This window comes from Staurois parvus, unplaced genomic scaffold (genome assembly GCF_062004578.1).
Source record: "Staurois parvus isolate SC_StPar_1 unplaced genomic scaffold, SC_StPar_1.0 ptg000048l, whole genome shotgun sequence".
Lineage (NCBI taxonomy): Eukaryota > Metazoa > Chordata > Amphibia > Anura > Ranidae > Staurois > Staurois parvus.
The window spans coordinates 1,454,359-1,474,394 of record NW_028317844.1 but is presented as its reverse complement, the minus strand read 5'-3'; the positions used below and the strand labels follow the sequence as shown (position 1 = coordinate 1,474,394).

The following is a 20,036-nucleotide window of genomic DNA, read 5'->3' as shown; positions in this document are numbered from 1 at the left end:
TAAGGAAGAAAAGATAGCCTGATGTGATCCCCTAGAAGGAACAGATCTCTTAAGGGTCTAACACAGAAGGCAGTGTACATATGTAGAGCTCTCTAAAAAGAAATTAGGCCAGGGAAGCCCCTGCATTTACTACACTGGTGGTATTTAAGACATCCTGTGTCTACAGTGAGAAAGCGTCAGTGCACAACTTGCTGCGGCATTTACAGTCCAGCAAGTTTTTACCTCTCCAGTGGGCATACTCCAAAAGGAGGAATAGGCTTACAATGATGGATGAATCATAGCCTGGACCTGTAAAGCAGTATGTGACTATCACAAGTTACAAATGGCCTTGACATCACCACCACCAGAGCTCAGTGCCTGCCAGGCCTGCATCTTCCTTATGGCACGTCTCTTCAGTGAACAAAACAGCTTGATTTAAGAAATAATTTATTGATAAGAGGAAAAATTGGTTGCAGGTTATCTCATAGCAGAATAAAAAATATCACTTCTAGAATACTAGCAAGAAACTGAATAATGGGAGTGTGATGGGTTACAGGGGCCTCTGATGTATAGAGGCAACTCTGCCATGAAGGCGACAGCCTTTCATGTGAAGTTATTTCATCAAGACATTTTAGACTGGGGTCCTGTGACCGAAAAAAGGTTGAGAAATGCTGTCCTAGCAAAACTATTAAGAAAAAGGATTTTAGAATTGCCGGTAAAATCCATGTCTTGGGGAACAGCATAGGACTTTCAACTTTTAACCATGGGTTATACGCAGTTACCTTTGCGTGATCAGATGCTGGTAAGAAAGAAAGCTGCATGGACATACCCTATATAACTCCTCCCACTTACAGCGAGCTTTAGAGAAGCAAGACGTCAACAAGTTCACACAACAAACCAGTCCAAAAGGACTTGACAGTACACAGAGCAGCTTGTAGCATCTTACGCCCAAAAATGGCACCAGAGGAAGGCCGAACATCATGCTAAAACCTAAACATTTAAACAAAAGACAAGATGAAAGCCTTGCAAATCGTGGAAATGGATGTCTGATGTTGAAAAGCCCAGGATCCATTAACAGATCTGGTAGAGTGCATCTTACCAAGAAGGGGCAGAACCCTATCTTTTGGGCTCTAACGATGCCATGTCTAATCCTCCTAGCAATGTGAAACAAGAAGCAGAGAGCCCTTGGGAAGTACAAAGAGGGGATCTAATTGCCCAAAAGAGGTTGTAGCTGAGAGGTAGACTTTCACAGAATGTATCATATGAAGATAGTAAAGTGAAGAATATTTCAGAGCAGGACATAAGGACGGGAGGTCAATGTTCTGGTTGAGGTGGAAGGAGGAAATCACCCTATGGAGAAAAGAGGTTTAAGGTCTCAGGACAACTTTTTCTTTATAAACAAAGAAAAACAGGGGGCACACCAGCCTTGTGCATTATCTAGGGTGATAACTTTAATGATTCAAAATAAACTATACTCACAAATGTTGTAAAAACAAAAGCGTGTCAGATACAAAGCAGCCAGTACACAGGATCAGCTCCCAGAATCATGAGGACCCTCTTAAGGCTGACACGTTTCAAGGAGTGATCTCCTCTTCCTCAGAGCCACTGCCTCAAAGTAGGCTACCATCAGATCCAAAACTTCCTGCAGGCACAAACTGAGGGTCAAATGTGGAACTGATGGGACCAAGCACAAGACTGGGTGGATAGAAGTTGTCCTTGGGCTGGAATATCCTGGACAGGGCTGTATCCAATGTCAGGCCTAGGTATTCTAATCAGGGAGTCGGTTTCGGTGACGACTTTCAAAGTTTGAGGATCCAACTGAACTCTGCAGAGTGTGCACTGTTCACTGGACAATGGCTGAAAGAGATAGGGAGGACTAATCTTTTAGCAGAATATCACCAATGTAATTCACATGTATTGCCTAGGAGTAAAATGAAGACTGGGATGAGCACCTTGATGAAAATGTAGGGATCCGTGGATAGGCCAAAGGGAAGAGTAACAAGGTAATGTTGATTGGCCACTGCAAAATGCAGACAGCATTGATGGATGTTTACTGAAGACAGAAAGCCTTTGGAAAGAGGAGGGAATTACAGACCTGGCCAATTCAATTCAATTCACCTTCTGAACCCACAGGAATGAGTTTTTAGATCCAGAATGGCCAAACTCCTCCATATGGCTTTGGATCTGTGAACATGTTTAAAGTAGAGCTCCACCCAACAGGGGAAGTTCAGCTTTACGGTTTCATCCTCCACTCCATAGCAGATCCCAGAAGACTATAGGACCATTCACAAAGTGCAGAGCTAGTCGCACATAGGCAGTGGGCACCTGGCTGTGAAGCCACAAGCTGTCACAGCCGGGTGCCCACACTGAAGATGCTGGCCTCGGGGAGCAAGCAAGGCTGGTGGACCAAGCTGCGGTGAGGACAGGGCTGGATCGAAGGACAGGAGTGTGTGTTTTTTTAACAGTCAGCAGCTACAGCTTTTGTAGCGGCTGACTTTTATTTTTTTTTTAATTTGACTGAAGCTCTGCTTGGGAGGGTGTCTAACCATATTCCATTGGATCCTTGAACATAGGATTACTGCCCACATGGACTGCAAGACTATTAAAACAAAAGATGGCAGGGTCAACTACAGAGACCATCCATTTTTGTGTGTAGTTACCCCCAATAGAATATTAAATACCTGCATCAGTGAACAGTGATAAATATACAATACCCCAGTGCTGAAAACTTCACCATACACAAAATATAAATATTCAAACAACCAATCATAAATATATGCCCACAATAAATAAAAAATGTTGGAATTTCAATACCACTTCCCCAATACTCTGTCCAAATGTTAGGGCACAAGTCCCATCAAGTGCTCATATGTGTAGCTGTGCTCTTTTCTCCAAAACGGTGTCCATGCCTCTACTCCCTTGTGTTCACTCTTCCTTCATCTTTACACATGCACTTACCAGAGAACAATGATCCCTTAAGTTAATAAGGTCTATAATCGCCTGTGGTGTGGTACCCCTTTAATTAGTAGCCACATGCGCCATTTTCATTTCCCCCCAACATTATCTGGAATAGCGTTAGCCCAGTAAAGACCAAGAAAAGACCTTATAGCGCAATCCTGTTTATTAAAGTGTTACTAAACCCATGACCCTGCATTCACTATATCTAGTCTCCCACACTACACAGAACATGGAAATGCAATTATTTTCGTAAATATAAACTGCTAAATACCTTTTCAGCAGTTAGAGCAGTCTTGTGACTATCAGTATTCAGCAGAGCACTGGTTAAAGGAGTTTTCTCTAGGAGGATGCAGAACTTCTGACCTCTGCTGGGCAGTGCTGATTGTCCCTGTGCTGATCACATGCATTCTCCGAAGAAAAAAAAAAAACCTCTCTAGCTATACACACCAAATTGAGCATGTGCAGTGTCTCCACACGATATGTCTTATCAGGAGATAAGAGGGAGACACTGGAAGAATGGGAGGATCAGAGAAGACAAGATCAAACATCCTTTTTACACAATGCAGAGGATTAACCCCTTAGGTTCCACAGGGAGTACGATTTTACTGTTGTGGGTTTAGTAACACTTTAAAATAAAATATTAAAAAATATTCCAGGCACTTACATGTTCACCTTCACATCCATGCTTAATCATATACAGGACAGTATCCCATCCACTTCCTGGTCCGGGATGCTGAGTTGTGTCCCGATTGCAGGAAATAACGTGGCGGAAGTTATTTTGCTTTTATGTCTGGTTGTATGAATATATATTTAATGATTTGTGCATGGTGGAGTTTTCAGCACTGGGTTATTGTATATTTATTACTGATCACCAATTCAGGTCATTGGTTAAAGAGCTGCACAGTTTTCATATGATTTAAGTATCCAGGGATATCATGTTCCGTTGCTAGTGAAGGGCACTAGCATCATATCATGGTTGATTTTTGTTTACTCAATTGAATGTTGCTGAGCAAAATGCTTAGGGAAAGTAAATAGCTTTTCAGGATGAGTCCAGTCACCATACAGGACAGGCTCCAAGTGCAAGTGGACTGGAAAAGTCTTGGCAGGCTTGGGTACTTGTAGCAACCTCAAACGCGGCTGCTATAATGCCAAACAAGAGCATACAGCATCAGTGAGAGTCGCAATGTCATCCTTTAAGCTTGGGTGAAATTTCAGCTGAAAGCAACTCATACTGATCTAATTTTTCAGAAGCAGAGTGGGGATCCTCCATCTCCCTCCAGCACAAGCAGTATGGCTGAAGCAAAGGCAAAGTCAACAACCAACCTAAAATGGAAGACTGAATGGGCTCACTTGTGACCCCTGTTATCTACAGTCTCTAAAGGGCTGCAGTAGTATTAAATGCACCAGACTGCTGGCACAAAATTTAAACATCTGGTGACTCCCATCCATTGCTCCTCAGTGACCAAAGCATATGAATGCCAGCACCCCAGGGCAGATTTAACGGGTGCAAGTTCTGCACGCAGTGTAGCCCTGGATCTGTATAGAACCCACACCCATAAAGGATCCAGTGCTGGAACCAACATTACAGACAGGTTCCACCTTTTCATGCAAGCGGGGTCTAGGTTTGGTCCCCTCAAAGCTCAGTCGGAGTCAATTGATCTGGAACTTACAGAAGCACCTGAAGTTGTCATGGTGCAGTAAGGAAAGTTAGTCATCTAAAAAGAGCTGGGAGCTGAATGGGTTTTATATGGGATGTCCTTGCAAATTTTTTTTTTTTTTGTGCTAGTGTCCAGTCACTTGCATATAGCATATTGTTAAAGACGATACTGCATGACTAAGAAATAGAATTTTTGCACTCACTGCAAAAATCCTTTTCTTGAGGGACATGCCTGTGTGTTTATGATGATGCTCTCGGTACTGCTTGCTAAAAAAAATGATGTATGCTGGCAGTGGGAGGAGTTATCCTTTTTGTTTGCCAGTGTCCAATCCTCCTGAAGGTGACAAATAAAAAACAAAAACAGGAGGTTAAGGACTTCTGGTTTCCCTCAATGGACTCCAAGAAAAGGATTTTACGGCAAGTACAAAATAAAAGGAATTTTGTTCTACCTGTAAATGCAGTATCTTGGATTACAGTGCAGGACACAGGATGAGTATTCATAGACCCTGGGTTATAGGCTCATAACTTAAGATGATAGGACACTGGCAATTATTTTGATTTCATTCTCCCTTAGCAACTCCCCCATAACCCTAGTCCTCAGCAAGCAATACAGAATAACCAAGGAATGGAAGGGTGATGGGAATGGCCTGTTTCCTGTGCTATGCCAAGATACTGAATTCACAGGAAAGTTAAAATTCCTGTTATCTTGTTCAAACTGTACAAGATGCAGACTGAGTATTCAACAACCCTGGGATGTCCCATAGCAATGATTGAGAATTGTGGACAACAACACGGCAAGAGAACTGTGCTAACATCCCCAACAAGGGTCAACAAAACCAACATCAAAGGGCTACTGCAACAACCCTACAGCTACAGAAGATTGGATGTCCAACTAGCAAAACCGTGAAAAGGTATGAACAGAGGACCAGGTGTTGGCCTTACAAAGCAGGGCCACTGAAGTTTGGACCAGAATGCCCAGGAAACACCCACCAACCAGGTGGAGTGGGTGTGTAAAACAGTATAAGCGCTAATGACGACTTGTCTAATCCATCAGGTGATGGTGGACTTGAAAGCAGGATGTCCCTTGCGAGGTTCTGATGACAGGACAAACAGGAAGTCCATCTTCCTGATAGAAGCTATTGCTTTGAGGTACGTTCCGATGGCTCTGACTACACCCAGGCAACAAAGAGCAATATCATTTTGGTGCTTTGGAGTGGATCACACGGATGGAAAGACTGTCTTCAGTGAGGTGGCTGATGCCACAAGATTCTGTGCACGTGAATGGAAATTAGTGCCATTTTGGAATTTTGTTTTTTTATTGTTCTAGGGCAGTGATGGCGAACCCGTGGCACGCGTGCCACAGCCGGCACGCCGAGCCTTATCTGTGGGCACGCCAGGAGAATACCGTATTTTTCGCTCCATAAGACGCACTTTTTTTCCCCCAAAAAAGGGGGGAAAATGTCAGTGCGTCTTATGGAGCGAATATAGAGCGGCCGGTCCGGTATTTCCACCGCCGCCGTGTCAGAATACCGGGCCGGCCGCTCAGCTCTGCAGTGGGACCTTACCTGTCCCTCTATCCAGCGGCGCGCTGTCTTCCCGGCTTCTGTAGTGTGCGTGACAGCCGGGTCCCAAGTGCGCATGCGCAAGAAGCAGTGCTCTTTGTGAATGGTAAGGCGGTACCTGGGACACGACAGATCCCAGAAGCCGCCGGACCAATCACAAAGCGCAGCGCTTCTCGCGCATGCGCACTGGGCATCCGGCTGTCCGACGAGCGCCCACACTACAGAAGCCGGGAAGACAGCGCGCGGCTGGATAAAGGAACAGGTAAGATAAAAAAAAAACTGCGGAAGTAAGAGCGGGTACCTGTCAAATTCAGGTACCCCCTCCCTCCCCAAAGGTCAGCAGTCATCTGTACTGTCCGCAGTCTCTGGTCATCCCTGTGCTTTCCGCAGTCTCTGGTCATCTCCTGTACTGTCCGCAGTCTCTGGTCATCCCTGTACTGTCCGCAGTCTCTGGTCATCCCCTGTACTGTGTCTGCAGTCTCTGGTCATCCCCTGTACTGTGTCTGCAGTCTCTGGTCATCTCCTGTACTGTGTCCGCAGTCTCTGGTCATCTCCTGTACTGTGCAGTCTCTGGTCATCTCCTGTACTGTGCAGTCTCTGGTCATCCCTGTACTGTGTCCGCAGTCTCTGGTCATCCCTGTACTGTGTCCGCAGTCTCTGGTCATCCCTGTACTGTGTCCGCAGTCTCTGGTCATCCCTGTACTGTGTCCGCAGTCTCTGGTCATCCCTGTACTGTGTCCGCAGTCTCTGGTCATCCCTGTACTGTGTCCGCAGTCTCTGGTCATCCCTGTACTGTGTCCGCAGTCTCTGGTCATCCCTGTACTGTGTCCGCAGTCTCTGGTCATCCCTGTACTGTGTCCGCAGTCTCTGGTCATCCCTGTACTGTGTCCGCAGTCTCTGGTCATCCCTGTACTGTGTCCGCAGTCTCTGGTCATCCCTGTACTGTGTCTGCAGTCTCTGGTCATCCCTGTACTGTGTCTGCAGTCTCTGGTCATCCCTGTACTGTGTCTGCAGTCTCTGGTCATCCCTGTACTGTGTCTGCAGTCTCTGGTCATCCTTGTACTGTTAATTAGTTTGCACTACTGTACGAGTTGTTTTTTCTAAACCAAAAGCTCGATATTCAGGTTTCATTCCAGTGTTGGCACTTTGAAAGAAATAAGTTGGTTTTGGGTTGCAGTTTGGGCACTCGGGCTCAAAAAGGTTCGCCATCACTGTTCTAGGGCATCCACACAAAATGAGCAGAGCAGAAGTTCATTGCTCAGTTAAGGCACAGTCCTGGAATATAGGGTGGTGTTGGTTGTTCATTGCCATAGTGCAATCAGCTGCAGTCTGCTAGACAGAAATTACAGCAATAGCTGGTTGCAGAGCTGGGCATGTGAAAAGAGAGCCCTTTATAAATGTCTTAATCTTCCTCCCTTCAGAGTATTTGAATGAAGGATCATCATCAGTTGGTACAGTGTTTAAGACTGAGACAGCAAGATCAACTATCAGAACAGAACACTTATTATACTGAACGCTTTTTCCACTGAACAGAGTTTGACAATGATTTTCGGAGGAGTAAAAATCTTTTATGGATTCACCCAATTGTCATAAATTGCCCATTCTGTTTATTCATGAACAGGGAATGTCAAGTCATTGTGGCGAAAGGGCATTAGGAAGCGTGGGAGTCCCTTATAAGGGCTCTAAGTGGAAGTGGCAATAAAGTGTGCAACCAGTAGTTGGATGTATCACCTGGTCATCCACTGGAGACGGAGCTCTGAGTGGTTGAGTCCAACACAAAGTTGGAAACATTAATGCTGTGAAGTGAATACATCTCAAACATACAGTGGGGATCGAAAGTTTGGGCACCCCAGCTAAAAATTTGTATTAATGTGCATAAAGAAGCCAAGGAAAGATGGAAAAATCTCCAAAAGGCATCAAATTACAGATTAGACATTCTTATAATATGTCAACAAAAGTTAGATTTTATTTCCATCATTTACACTTTCAAAATAACAGAAAACAAAAAAATGGCATCTGCAAAAGTTTGGGCACCCTGCAGAGTTAATATCTTGTACTGCCCCCTTTGGCAAGTATCACAGCTTGTAAACGCTTTTTGTAGCCAGCCAAGAGTCTTTAAATTCTTGTTTGAGGTATCTTTGCCCATTCTTCCTTACAAAAGTCTTTCAGTTCTTTGAGATTTCTGGGCTGTCTGTCACGCACTGCTCTTTAAGGTCTATCCATAGATTTTCAATTATGTTGAGGTCAGGAGATTGTGAAGGCCATGGCAAAACCTTCAGTTTACGCCTCTTGATGTAATCCCCCGTGGATTTCGAGGTGTGTTTAGGATCATTATCCATTTGTACAAGCCATCTTCTCTTTAACTTCAGCTTTTTCACAGATGGCATCAAGTTACCATCCAAAATTTGCTGAAATTTTATTGAATCCATTTTTCCTTCTACTCGTGAGATGTTCCCTGTGCCACTGGCTGCAACACAACCCCAAAGCATGATTGATCCAACCCCATGCTTAGCAGTTGGACAGAGGTTCTTTTCATTAAATTCTGTGCCCCTTCTTCTCCAAACGTACCTTTGCTCATTCCGACCAAAAAGTTCAATTTTAACCTCATCGGTCCACAGAACTTGTTTCCAAAATGCATCAGGCTTGTCTATATGTTCATTTGCAAAGTTCAAACGATGATTTTAGTGGTGAGGACGTAGAAGAGGTTTTCTTCTGATGACTCTTCCATGAAGACCATATTTGTACAAGTATCTCTTTATAGTGGAATAGTGTACCACAACTCCAGTGTCTGCCAGATCTTTCTGGAGGGATCGTGCAGTCAAACTTGGGTTTTGAATTGTTTTTCTCACAATCCTGCGAGCTGTTCTGTCTGATATTTTTCTTGGTCTACCAGATGTTGCTTTAACTTCCACTGTTCCTGATGACTGCCATTTCTTAATTACATTCCGAACAGAGGATATTGACATCTGAAAACGCTTTGCTATCTTCTTATAGCCTTCTCCAGCTTTGTGAGCATCAACTGTTTTCAGTTTCAGTTTTCTAGACAACTGCTTAGAAGAACCCATGGTGCTGATTGTTGGGGCAAGGTCAGATGAGTCTGGGCATTTAAAACCTTTGAGATTGACATCACCTGGTCTTCCCAGACGATGATTGAGAACAATCCATGACACTGGCAGGTCTCAGCTTGGCAAAGGGGGCAGTGCATGCTATAAATTCTGCAGGGTGCCCAAACTTTTGCAGACGCCATTTTTTTGTTTTCTGTTATTTTGAAAGTGTAAATGATGGAAATAAAATCTAACTTTTGTTGACATATTATAAGAATGTCTAATCTGTAATTTGATGCCTTTTGGAGATTTTTCCATCTTTCCTTGGCTTCTTTATGCACATTAATACAAATTTTTAGCTGGGGTGCCCAAACTTTCGATCCCCACTGTAGCTTTGGTTTTTACAGCAACAGTCAGAAATACAGGGTGACCCCTATCTTACCTGTCCTGGACCCTATATAGAGTTCAGAGTTCGCCCGTCATGGTGGGCATACCCACCGGAGGGGTCTTCAGATTCAAGGTCCATAGGAACAGACGATGGCCCTTGATCTGTATAGCACCCTGCGGCTAGTTACACGCATTACACATATTGGCAAAGTTCGCATTTATGCAGGATCTAGTGCCTGAAACAGCATTACAGGCTGTCCCCATTGTGTGGGTACGATTCCCAAGGTTTTACTGAGGTTGCAGTAATTGGGAAGCACTGCTTCTGATTGTAGTATTAGAAGACAGCAAAGTGTTGATTGAAGACTCCATGAAATAAGAAAGTAGTTAAGCTAAGAGTGATTTTCTGTAAAGCAGAAGAAGTCCATCACCTTCGGGCACTAGGAAAAAGGGAGGATTCAGAGTGGGATAGGGTTATAGTGGAGACACCAAGGGGCATGTCCAATCACCTAAAAGGTACAAGCCCATAACCCAGGATCTACGAATGCTCAGCCTGAATCTTGTAATGTATAATGAATATATTCTATTTTAACATACATGGATATGTTTGGCTGTGCAATGCTGTGCCAGCATTATCATTACATAATTCACGCCCCCAGCTCTACGTAGTATTTCAATTGCTGTTAAGTAAAATAAACAATATCTGCTTAACAACCCTTTTGAAGGTAGGCCTTTACTCTTAAGGGGTCTTCTATCAGCTTGTTGGGCTGTGGAAAATGGTCAGCGTTTACTCATCTCTTTCCACAGGTTCACACATTATTTAAGTATTTTATATCGTTTTATTCTGTTGATGAACGTCACTGCACAATCAAAATGTGCCTATGGCAACAAAAGGAAACAAAAGAAAAGGAAAGCTTTAAAATGACAGATAACACTTTTCAGTTACCTTCTCAAATTTCAATTTCACTGGTTTTGGATTTGTAGCAGTGACAGCTTCAGCAATTTCTTGACCAATCTTGAAGGACTGTTCTTTGGTAGCCCCTTTTAGCAGCACAAACATGCTGGAAATACAAAATGTACATATAAAAACATATCAGAGAACACTCTTTGTTTCATTTAAAAGGCAAGCCAACAGTGTAATTTAAAGGAAACATTTGGGGTACTTTAAAAACAAACATCCATACACGCTGAGATGCTGCAGCTGTCCCCTGCTAGGTCTAAGACCAAGAACAGAGTGATCACGACCGCCGACTGCTCAGGTCTCTGTCTTTTCAGAGCAGAGAGCAGTGACTGTCAGTCAATGCTCTCCACTATGCCCCTCTAGTGCTTACTGGAGTGCTGAGCTGGAGAAACAGCTGCCTGGAGCGACTCTGTGACATCAGCCAACAGCAGGCTTTAGCCCGCTGTCGGCTGATTGTGGGATACAGGAGAGTGAAAGTACGTGCACTCCTTTAACCCACCAGGGAAGTATGGTCAAAAAAGCTTTGGCCATACATCTTTTCGAACAAAAAAAACCTGACAGCAATTCTCTTTCCCACACAAGACAGCTGCAACTTCAATGTAATGTTTTTTTAATAGCATTTTATTTATACTTCTGCATATGATTTTACATACATGGCATTTAACTACCTGCCGACCGCAGATAGCCGAATGACGGCTGCACTGCGGCCGGCCAGTTCTGGGTGGACGTCATATGACGTCCTCCCAGAACGCGCTCTCCTGCGCGCCCCAGGGGGCGCGCACCCAGCGATCTCCGTGATCGCTGTGTCCTACGGACACAGCTGATCACGTGATGTGGTAAAAGGCCAATCACATCGGCCTTTTACCACGTGATCAGCGGTGTCCAATGACACGCTGATCAGAGGGAAATGCAAGTGCCAGTTCTCGGCTGCACTTTCCTCACGCTGTCAGATCGTGAGGAAAGTACTGCCGAGAACTGGCGGTTGTCAGAGCGGGGATCGGCACCGATCATCAGGGCACTGATGATCAGTGCCCTGATGATCGGTGCCCAGCAGTGCCACCCGCAAGCTCCGCCCACCTGTGCCCAGCAGTGCGCCCACTAGCTCCGCCCACCTGTGCCCAGCAGATCACCCACCTGTGCCCAGCAGTGCACCCACCTGTGCCACTCTGCAGTGTCACACACCTGTGCCCAGCAGTGCCACCCACCTGTGCCCAGCAGTGCCACCCACCTGTGCCCACCCACCAGTGCCACCAGTCAGTGCCCAGGGGTTGTGCCAGTCAGTGCCCAGCAGTGATGCCAGTCAGTGCCGTCTATCAGTACCCATCATCAGTGTCACCTATCAGTGCTGCATATTAGTGCTGTCTATCAGTGCCGCCTATCCGTGCCACCTCATTAGTACTGCCTATCAGTGCCCTTTAGTGCTGCCTATCAGTGCCCATCAGTGCCGCCTATCAGTGCCCATCAGTGCCGCCTATCAGTGCCCATCAGTGCTGCCTCATCAACGCACATCAGTGAAGGAGAAAAATTACCTGTTTGAAAAATTTTGTAATAGAAACAAAGAAACTTTTTTTTTTTTCAAATTTTTTGCACTTTTTGTATTTATAGTGCAAAAAGTAAAGCGCCCAGTGGCGATTAAATACCACCAAAAGAAAGCTCTATTTGTGAGAAAAAAATGATCAAAATTTCATATGGGTACAATGTTGCATGACCGCGCAATTGTCAATCAAAGTGCGGCAGTGCTGAAAGCTGAAAATTGGCCTGGTAAATAAGGGGGTATAAGTGCCCGGTAGGCAAGTGGTTAAGGAACAATAGAATAAGATTACTCTCTCATTACATTCGCACTTGGGATGCATCGAAATATCAGCGGCCAAAATGTATTGGCCGAAAATTGTGGTACTGGCATTTTGCCGATAGGAAAAAAAAGTGCCGATAATGGTCGCTGAAAATGCACGATTTTACCATGTTTAGGGTGTTTTTTTCATAGGTCATGTGACTAAAACAAAACCGCATAAAAACGCAACACGAGCATTTTTGCTAGATTTTCAATGCATTTGAGGCCTGGTTCACACCAATGCAGTTTGGGTTTGTCCATTTAGCACTGCTTTTTAGAGTGCAATTTTGACACATTTTTTGATGGGTTTTTATTTATTTATCTTTTGGCTAACTTGTTGCTGGGCAAATGAAAAATGCAAAACGTATCAAAAATGCAACACGTGCGTTTTTGATGTGTTTTCAATGCATTTCAGGCCTGGTTCAAATCAATGCAGTTTGCATTTTGTCCACTTTGCAGTGCGTTTTTGCACACGGTTTTTATGCTTTTTTAATGTGTTTTATGCATTAAAGCGCAAAACGCATCAAAAACACAGGAAGCACGTTAAAAATGCACTACATGCGTTTTCTGCAGCATCTCCATTGAAGTCTATTGAACCAAAAATGCAACATTTTGTGTTTAAAAAAGTCTTTGGCCCTGTACAAAAAAACAGCAGGTGCTGAAATAAATTAATATTCATTTAAAATTCATGATATTAATTGAAAAGTCAACTAGAATACAATTATATATAAAAAAATATACATTTTTTAAAAACTGTCCACTTCGGGTTCGGTTTTCGGCCAAATGCATCCTGAATTTCGGTCCAAGATTTTCATTTACATGTATCACTAGTTCGCCCGAATACTAATCCTCCTTCTCACCATGGATAACTCAACAGGAAGATATATGTATAAACATCTAGTTTTAATCTTTGAAATAGATGCCAAGCCTTCAAAGTCACACCTTCAAATATAGCTGAGAATTCCCAAGTTATAAATATCTGCTTATAATTAGAATGTCAAGGCTAGTTAATATGCTTTCAATATTACATTTTCTAAGGGATCTTATCTTTCAAGAGTAAACATGACGATGGAGGGAAATTATTTTCTCTAATGAAAAACCGATTCCCCACTATGCAGACTTTACCTGTTCCTTACTTGTCCACACAGGAGATCATCATAATAAAAAATTGTGAAACCTTGAACAGGGTGTTAAACAACGAAGCCCCAAAGATATGCCCCGCAGTGAACAGGGTAGCCAAATCTATGACCAATACTCATTCTACAGTTTGATACCTTGCCTCTTTCTACTTTACACTAGGTGGCAATAAAGCTGTACAGAAAGCACTGCCAGTGAATTAGCCTTTCTTTAATAAATCAATACAAATAGTCTGGCTCTTATTGGCTGTTCTTCAGTACACATTGACTTCACTTCAGTGTGGTTGAATACCTCTAATAAAATTGGTCTCCTGGGCATAACCTTAAAACTACGGCATATTCCTCTAAAGCAGTGATGGCGAACCTTTCAGAGGCCGAGTACCCAAACTGCAAACCAAAACCGACTTACTTATCGCAAACTTCCAAACACTGCAATTAAACCTGAATACTGAGGTTTTAGTTTAGAAAAATAAGACTACTCATACATTAACATCTTTTGTTTTAAAAGAAAAACACAACAGAGCTTTCAATGATACAGCTTTTTTTTTTGAAAGGTAAAAGTTTGCATTTGGGGTTCTTTTGCACAATTAATGTTCACCTAATCACCAATATGGAGTGTATTGCAGTGGATGGTTTGCACAGGAGAGGGGTACGGAGTGTATGGTGGCAGGTGATATGTACAGGAGAGGAGTGTGAAGTGTGTGGCGGTGGGTAGTTTGTGCAGGAGAGGGGTATGGAGTGTTTGGCGGTGGGCCGTATGTACAGGAAAGGGATACGGAGTGTATGGCAATGGGTAGTATGTGCAGGAGAGGGATATGGAGTGTATGGCGGTGGGTAGTATGTGCAGGAGAGGGATACGGAGTGTATGGTGGCAGGCAGTATGTACAGGAGAGTAGGGCAGAGTGTATGGCGGTGGGTGGTATGTGCAGAAGACAGGTATGGAGTGTATGGTGGTGGGCAATATGTACAGGAGAGGGATACATAGTGTATGGTGGTGGGTGGTATGTGCAGGAGAGGGGTACGGAGTGTATGGTGGTGGATAGTATGTATAGGAAAGGAGTGCAGAGTGTATGGTGGTGGGTGGCATGTGCAGGAGAGGGGTAAGGAGTGTATGGCGATGGGCAAGATGTACAGGAGAGGAGTGCAGAGTGTATGGCGGTGGGTGATATGTGCAGAAGAGAGGTATGGAGTATATTGTGGTGGTCAATATGTACAGGAGAGGGGTACATAGTGTATGGCGGTAGGTGGTTTGTGCAGGAGAGGGGTACAGAGTGTATGGTGGTGGATAGTATGTATAGGAAAGGAGTGCAGAGTATATGGTGGTGGGTGGTGGGTGGTATGTGCAGGAGAGGGGTAAGGAGTGTATGGCGGTGTGTGATATATACAGAAGAGGGGTACAGCATGTGCATGAGCAGTTGGTGGTAGTACCAGCTGTGACAAATTAGGAAAGCAAGGTATATTATTACTATTACGTGAACTGCTGCAATGGAAGGCGATGATGGGAATGGGGTGCAGAGTGGAAAAGCAGCAGGGGAAGAAGAGAGTGCGATAAGCAGTTGAGTGGTAGAGTGAGCATGGACACTGGCAGTGGAGGAAAAAAAAAAAAAAGTTCTGGCAGGATGAAGGAGCAATGAAGTAGGATTGGAGGATTGCTGGCAGTACTCTGAGTCTGGGACAGTTGCAGATAAGAGATGGGCACTGGTGAAAGGATTGCCTAGCATACAGAGGAATAACACAAGTAGGTGACAAGACTGTGGAATGCAAAAGGCTGAGAATGAATTGTCGGCTCAACAAGGGGGAAGGGGGGGGTGTAAGTGGGCTGCTGTGGGTGTAGTGAAAGCCAGACAAGCAGTGGGAGAGAAAAAAAGACTACAGTGAGCGGCTGGAAAGATGGATCAAGTGTGGGGATTTCTTATCAAGGCTGAAGTGATGCGGGCAGAGATTCTGTCATTTACCTTCTACAAAACAGATACCGTGTACAGAGGCAGTTTAGTTCACAGAGGCAGGAGAGGGTCACAGCAACGCTGCATAGTGAAAGAAGACAGGAGCAGGAGTCAGCTGTCAGACTCTTCTTGCTGGGCTGCATACAGGGACTTCTATCACCTGCTAATCATACACAGTGCTGAGTGATGGCAACAGTACCCCCAAGGTCAGAGCTGGCCCAATGTGCTCATCCATGGGTGCACTGTTGGTTAGAGCACAGCCCCCCCCCCCGGGCTCTCTTGCTAGTGCTAGGTAAGAGGGCCCAGGCCCCCTACAGGAGGTCCAGTGGTACCCCCTTATCAGCGGCCCTGCCGAGTGAGGAGGACTTACCAGACTGTCAACGATCCCTCCTCTCCGGATCGGACGGATTCTGGTCCGAGCTCTATCCTGTACGCTCTCTACTCCCTGCAGTAACCAACTGCCCCTCCCTGCAGTCATGTGCAGTCCTATAGAGGCCCTACTCCTTTCCATGCATGCGTATTGGTGCAGTTATCAGATGCTCGCCTGATGGGGTGCCGACAGAGAGGGCTCTGTGTTCCCGCTGTGGCATGCGTGCCATAAGTTCGCCACCACTGCTCTAAAGGATGTCCGGATGTCAAAGAGTCTCAGCTACTGTTTGTATATGGAAAGGGCTGTTTATAGAACTGGCCTTGTACTATAGATCAAGAAATAACACATACCTGTCAGTGTCACCATACACCACTTTGGCTCCCCATTTCTTGGTGCTGTTGACCAGCTTTATAGCACGCTCCAAGGTCTCCCGAGCTTTGTGGACAATGCTGTCTCCAACCTAATAACAAACATGGCATATGTCAGCTACGCATAAGGATTCCAACCTATGTGCATCATAACATAAAAAACCTAAGTTTCTCAACCTGCAACTTTTTTTCTTCCAACTGTTTATTAACAGTAAGTGACAGATTCTTCAATCGGCTTTAGGTACAGGCACCAGCATCTTAAGTAAGGTAAACTGGCAGGGAAGCCTTGTGGCTTCACAGTCAGTTGCCTACTACACATGCGTGAAGCGCTCTGCACTTTATGAATGGTCCCGTAGTCCAGGCTGCAGGAGGGGGGGGGGGGGGGGGGGTGGACTTCCAGCTCAGATCACCACGGTGCATCTGGCGGACGTGGGAGTAGGTACCTGTCAAAACCAAGTACTCGCGCCACCCAAAAAGTGCCAAATATGGCGAGGAAGGGGGGAGGATGTAAACAAGCAGAACGTCCCCTTTTTGGGTGAAGTTTCGCTTTAACTACAGTGCATAGACGTGAACTAGATACAAGGGTTTAACATGATTTGTATGTGAAATGCATTTTTGGCAGTAAAACTTGCATTTTACTGCAGCAAAACAGACAAGTATTAAATGGTTCTTACACAAATGCAGACTCTTGCAAATCGTCACCAAATCAAATGTAAGCAAGAACTGTGAAATAAGTGACAAAGAAGCTCAAAGAACATAGGATAAAAAGGCAGAAATATACAGTACATAAGAAATTGTTATAATTGATGAAGAGGGTCCGTCCTGTGAAACACGCTAGCTGGCAAGTCTTGGTGACTCCAGGGTCGTGCTGATACTTACCTTCACGAGGGCTATCCTGCCACTTGGCTCTGGTCTATATTGCTGAATCAGCCTTTGGGTATTGTTAGTATGCACTCATTACTTTTCCATTTTTAGTAGAGTTTTATCTGGTAAAGCACACTTCCCTTGAAGCCCTTTTGTTTTCTCTGTAGGTCATTTACCTCCACACATGGCATTCTCCCAGAGAAGTTAGCAGCAGTGTAGCCAAAAGTTACATTGGCTATTAATTTCAGACCAAGCTGACGGGCATCAAGCATTCGTGTAAGGCTTTTGTCATGTTTGTATTCTTTCATAGACTGCTTAACCATTATCCTGGTGTTCAAAATATCTTCAAGCATACGTGGCAGCACCCCCTTTCTGACAGAGGCCTAAAAAAAATAAAATAAAAAAAATATCAGTAGTGGATACAACTGAAAAAAATATAGGGAAGCTACAACAAAGTGAAAAGTTTTACCAAGCTAGATTTACACAGATAAACAGGGAGGAGGCCTGGCGACATCAGTTTTCCAAGATGCATATGAAAAGCCTAGGCAACTTAAAGCCATCATTAAGTACTGGGGATCCAATTCTTATGAACTGCCAAAAGCTTTTGTCCCTAAATTTGCTGTACCCCCACTGAATGTTTTTCCAAATCTAAAGGGTTGACAACATTTAAAAAGTTTTAAGAAATAAAAAGAAACCAATAAACGATGGAATGCCAGGTGTTCTTACCTTTACAAAAGCAACCCCGTTAGGAGATATTGTAATATCATGTCGAAGTTGATGTAGCAGGTCTGGGGGAACACACAACGATGTGCAGCCAAATTTGCACTCTTCACACCTGGAAAACACATCATATAACTGTCTGTTTGTTCAGTTTACAGCCAGAAGCTATCGACAAATACAAAAAACGCAATCTCACGCAAAACCATAGTATGGTTACATGTATGCTGTAAATCTTTCCATAAATACATGGCAAGTAGTTAATTCAAATAACTATCATCCATAGCAATAATATTTTTAGTATTAAGGGAAATCTCCACTCTTGTAAAAATCTCAATTCTTTCGGCACCAATTCCAACAACCTTTTCTGTATCTTAATCAGCAAGGATAAAACATTATTTCCCACTTTTGTGTCACACTGTGCAGTAAGTAGTACTGTGAATATACATAGCAAAAGTGAGGCTACAACAAATCAAATGGTCAGATCTCTATCACCTTCTGGGTCTCAACACAATGTCTGCCCATGTATGGCCAGCTTAATATACAGTACATGCTTACATTATTCATTTATTTCTACAGCACAAACATACATAGAAGCAAAAAAGCAGAGTCCTTACTTCCCCAGGTTCTCCATGTTCCCCAGGCAGGTAGAGAAGCAGTAGTTGTATGCAATCACTATAGAGGGGTACAAAGACTGGAAATCAAGAACCAAAATAGAGTTGCTGTAGAATTTGGACTCCGGCTCCATTACAAGTGGGATACATTGGGGGGCTCTCATCTGAGCACGCTGCTGGATGCTGGGTGTTAAAGGGATGTAATTCATTGGCTTAGCAATACGTAGCATCACTGACTCAACCCGGTACTAGGGAAATAAAAAAAAATATACATTTTTCATTTATTTAGCTTTACTGGAATAGGAATACTTTCTGAATAATAAAGAAAACAAACAAAAAAAATACATCCAAACTTACACCACTATGAAATTGCCAACAATCTTCTAAGATCTAAGTTCAAGGAGAATGAGAGGGCTCTGGTGCTAGAGATGGGCAAGTGAATACATGTGCACTTGATACCGTTGTAGAACCCCCCACTTTATTACTTGATATGACCATGCATGTGATTGTATTCCATTATTTAAAACATACAGTTTTCTCTGTATAGTTGTGTGCCTCTGTACATGGTTCTTTAATTTGTGATGTCTGTATGACCATGTCTAAAAAAAAATCCAAAAAATAAAAAGCAAAACAAAAAAACACCTATCTGATAAAAATAAAATCTGATTTAAAAAAACCCAAAAACGCAAACATCATTCAATAACGCAATGTTAGGTGCCTAAGCAACCTGTTGGCAGGTCTGCACTGTCACATGAAGGATGGGGCGTTTATGTTCGTATGAGAAAGTTGCTACTTGTAAAACTAGGTAAGCAGAGCTTTGGTAACACTGGGAGTATAGATACTGGAAGTAACCCTTCAACGCCATATGGTGCCAAATATTTTTCTCCCAGTGCTGTCACTTTTGGAGTTTTATTGAGACAAAAAGTTCAATACTATTGCCAGACACTTTAAATCACTTAAAAGCTAAAACTTAAGGGGTACAAAACAATAATATATTAAAAAGATGTTACCGAGAAGCACCCTGCTGTCTTGGATGCTTTCTAATAATAATGATGCTGGAGAATGAGCAGGATTGAGTAGCCGCAAATACATAATTGTAAAAAAACAAAACCTCAGCGCTCAGGACTTCCTATTTACCATACAAATCCCCGTGAGATGCTGCTGTGCACAGGTACAAAGGACCAAAAACTTTTAACAATGAAAACCAGCGCAAACCCACATGATCAATTACATTACTCAGTTTAAAAAAACATTAATGTGCTAATAAAGTAAATTATATATAAAATATATTGATATATAAAAATTTAAAATTATAAGTCCAGTGACAAAAAAGCAAAGTGACAAAAAATCAAAAAAATAAAAAAAAACCCCAAAAAATATATATATACTGTATATATATATATATAATTACAGTCCCGTGACAAAATTAAATCAAATTAAATTATAATATATTTTCCATTTGATTCTTCCGTGTTACTGATCCCTTCACCATCCACCAGTGCAGAAATCAACATTAACCGCACTCACCAGATAATGGTGAGTCACACGCCTTTCAGGATTGTTAAGGGCTCCTGGACCCCCTTTACTTTGTCTGAGACCTCCAAGTGCTGTTTCCTCTTATGTCTAGGTACCTCTTCTGCTTACTCCT

At 43.4% G+C, this 20,036-nt stretch overlaps 1 protein-coding gene across 3 annotated transcripts in view; it reads right to left on the bottom strand.

Moving 5' to 3' along the window:
• REV3L (REV3 like, DNA directed polymerase zeta catalytic subunit) overlaps nucleotides 1-20,036 on the bottom strand; it is a 262,767-nt gene that overhangs the window by 21,065 nt on the left and 221,666 nt on the right. For all 3 annotated transcript variants that reach the window (XM_089664511.1, XM_089664520.1, XM_089664519.1), the window contains 5 exons: nucleotides 18,392-18,636; nucleotides 17,784-17,892; nucleotides 17,234-17,440; nucleotides 16,176-16,285; nucleotides 10,531-10,645 (listed from right to left, as the gene is read on the bottom strand). In XM_089664511.1, coding sequence (XP_089520637.1) covers nucleotides 10,531-10,645; nucleotides 16,176-16,285; nucleotides 17,234-17,440; nucleotides 17,784-17,892; nucleotides 18,392-18,636 — 786 coding nt within the window. The remainder of the gene's footprint in view (nucleotides 1-10,530; nucleotides 10,646-16,175; nucleotides 16,286-17,233; nucleotides 17,441-17,783; nucleotides 17,893-18,391; nucleotides 18,637-20,036) is intronic.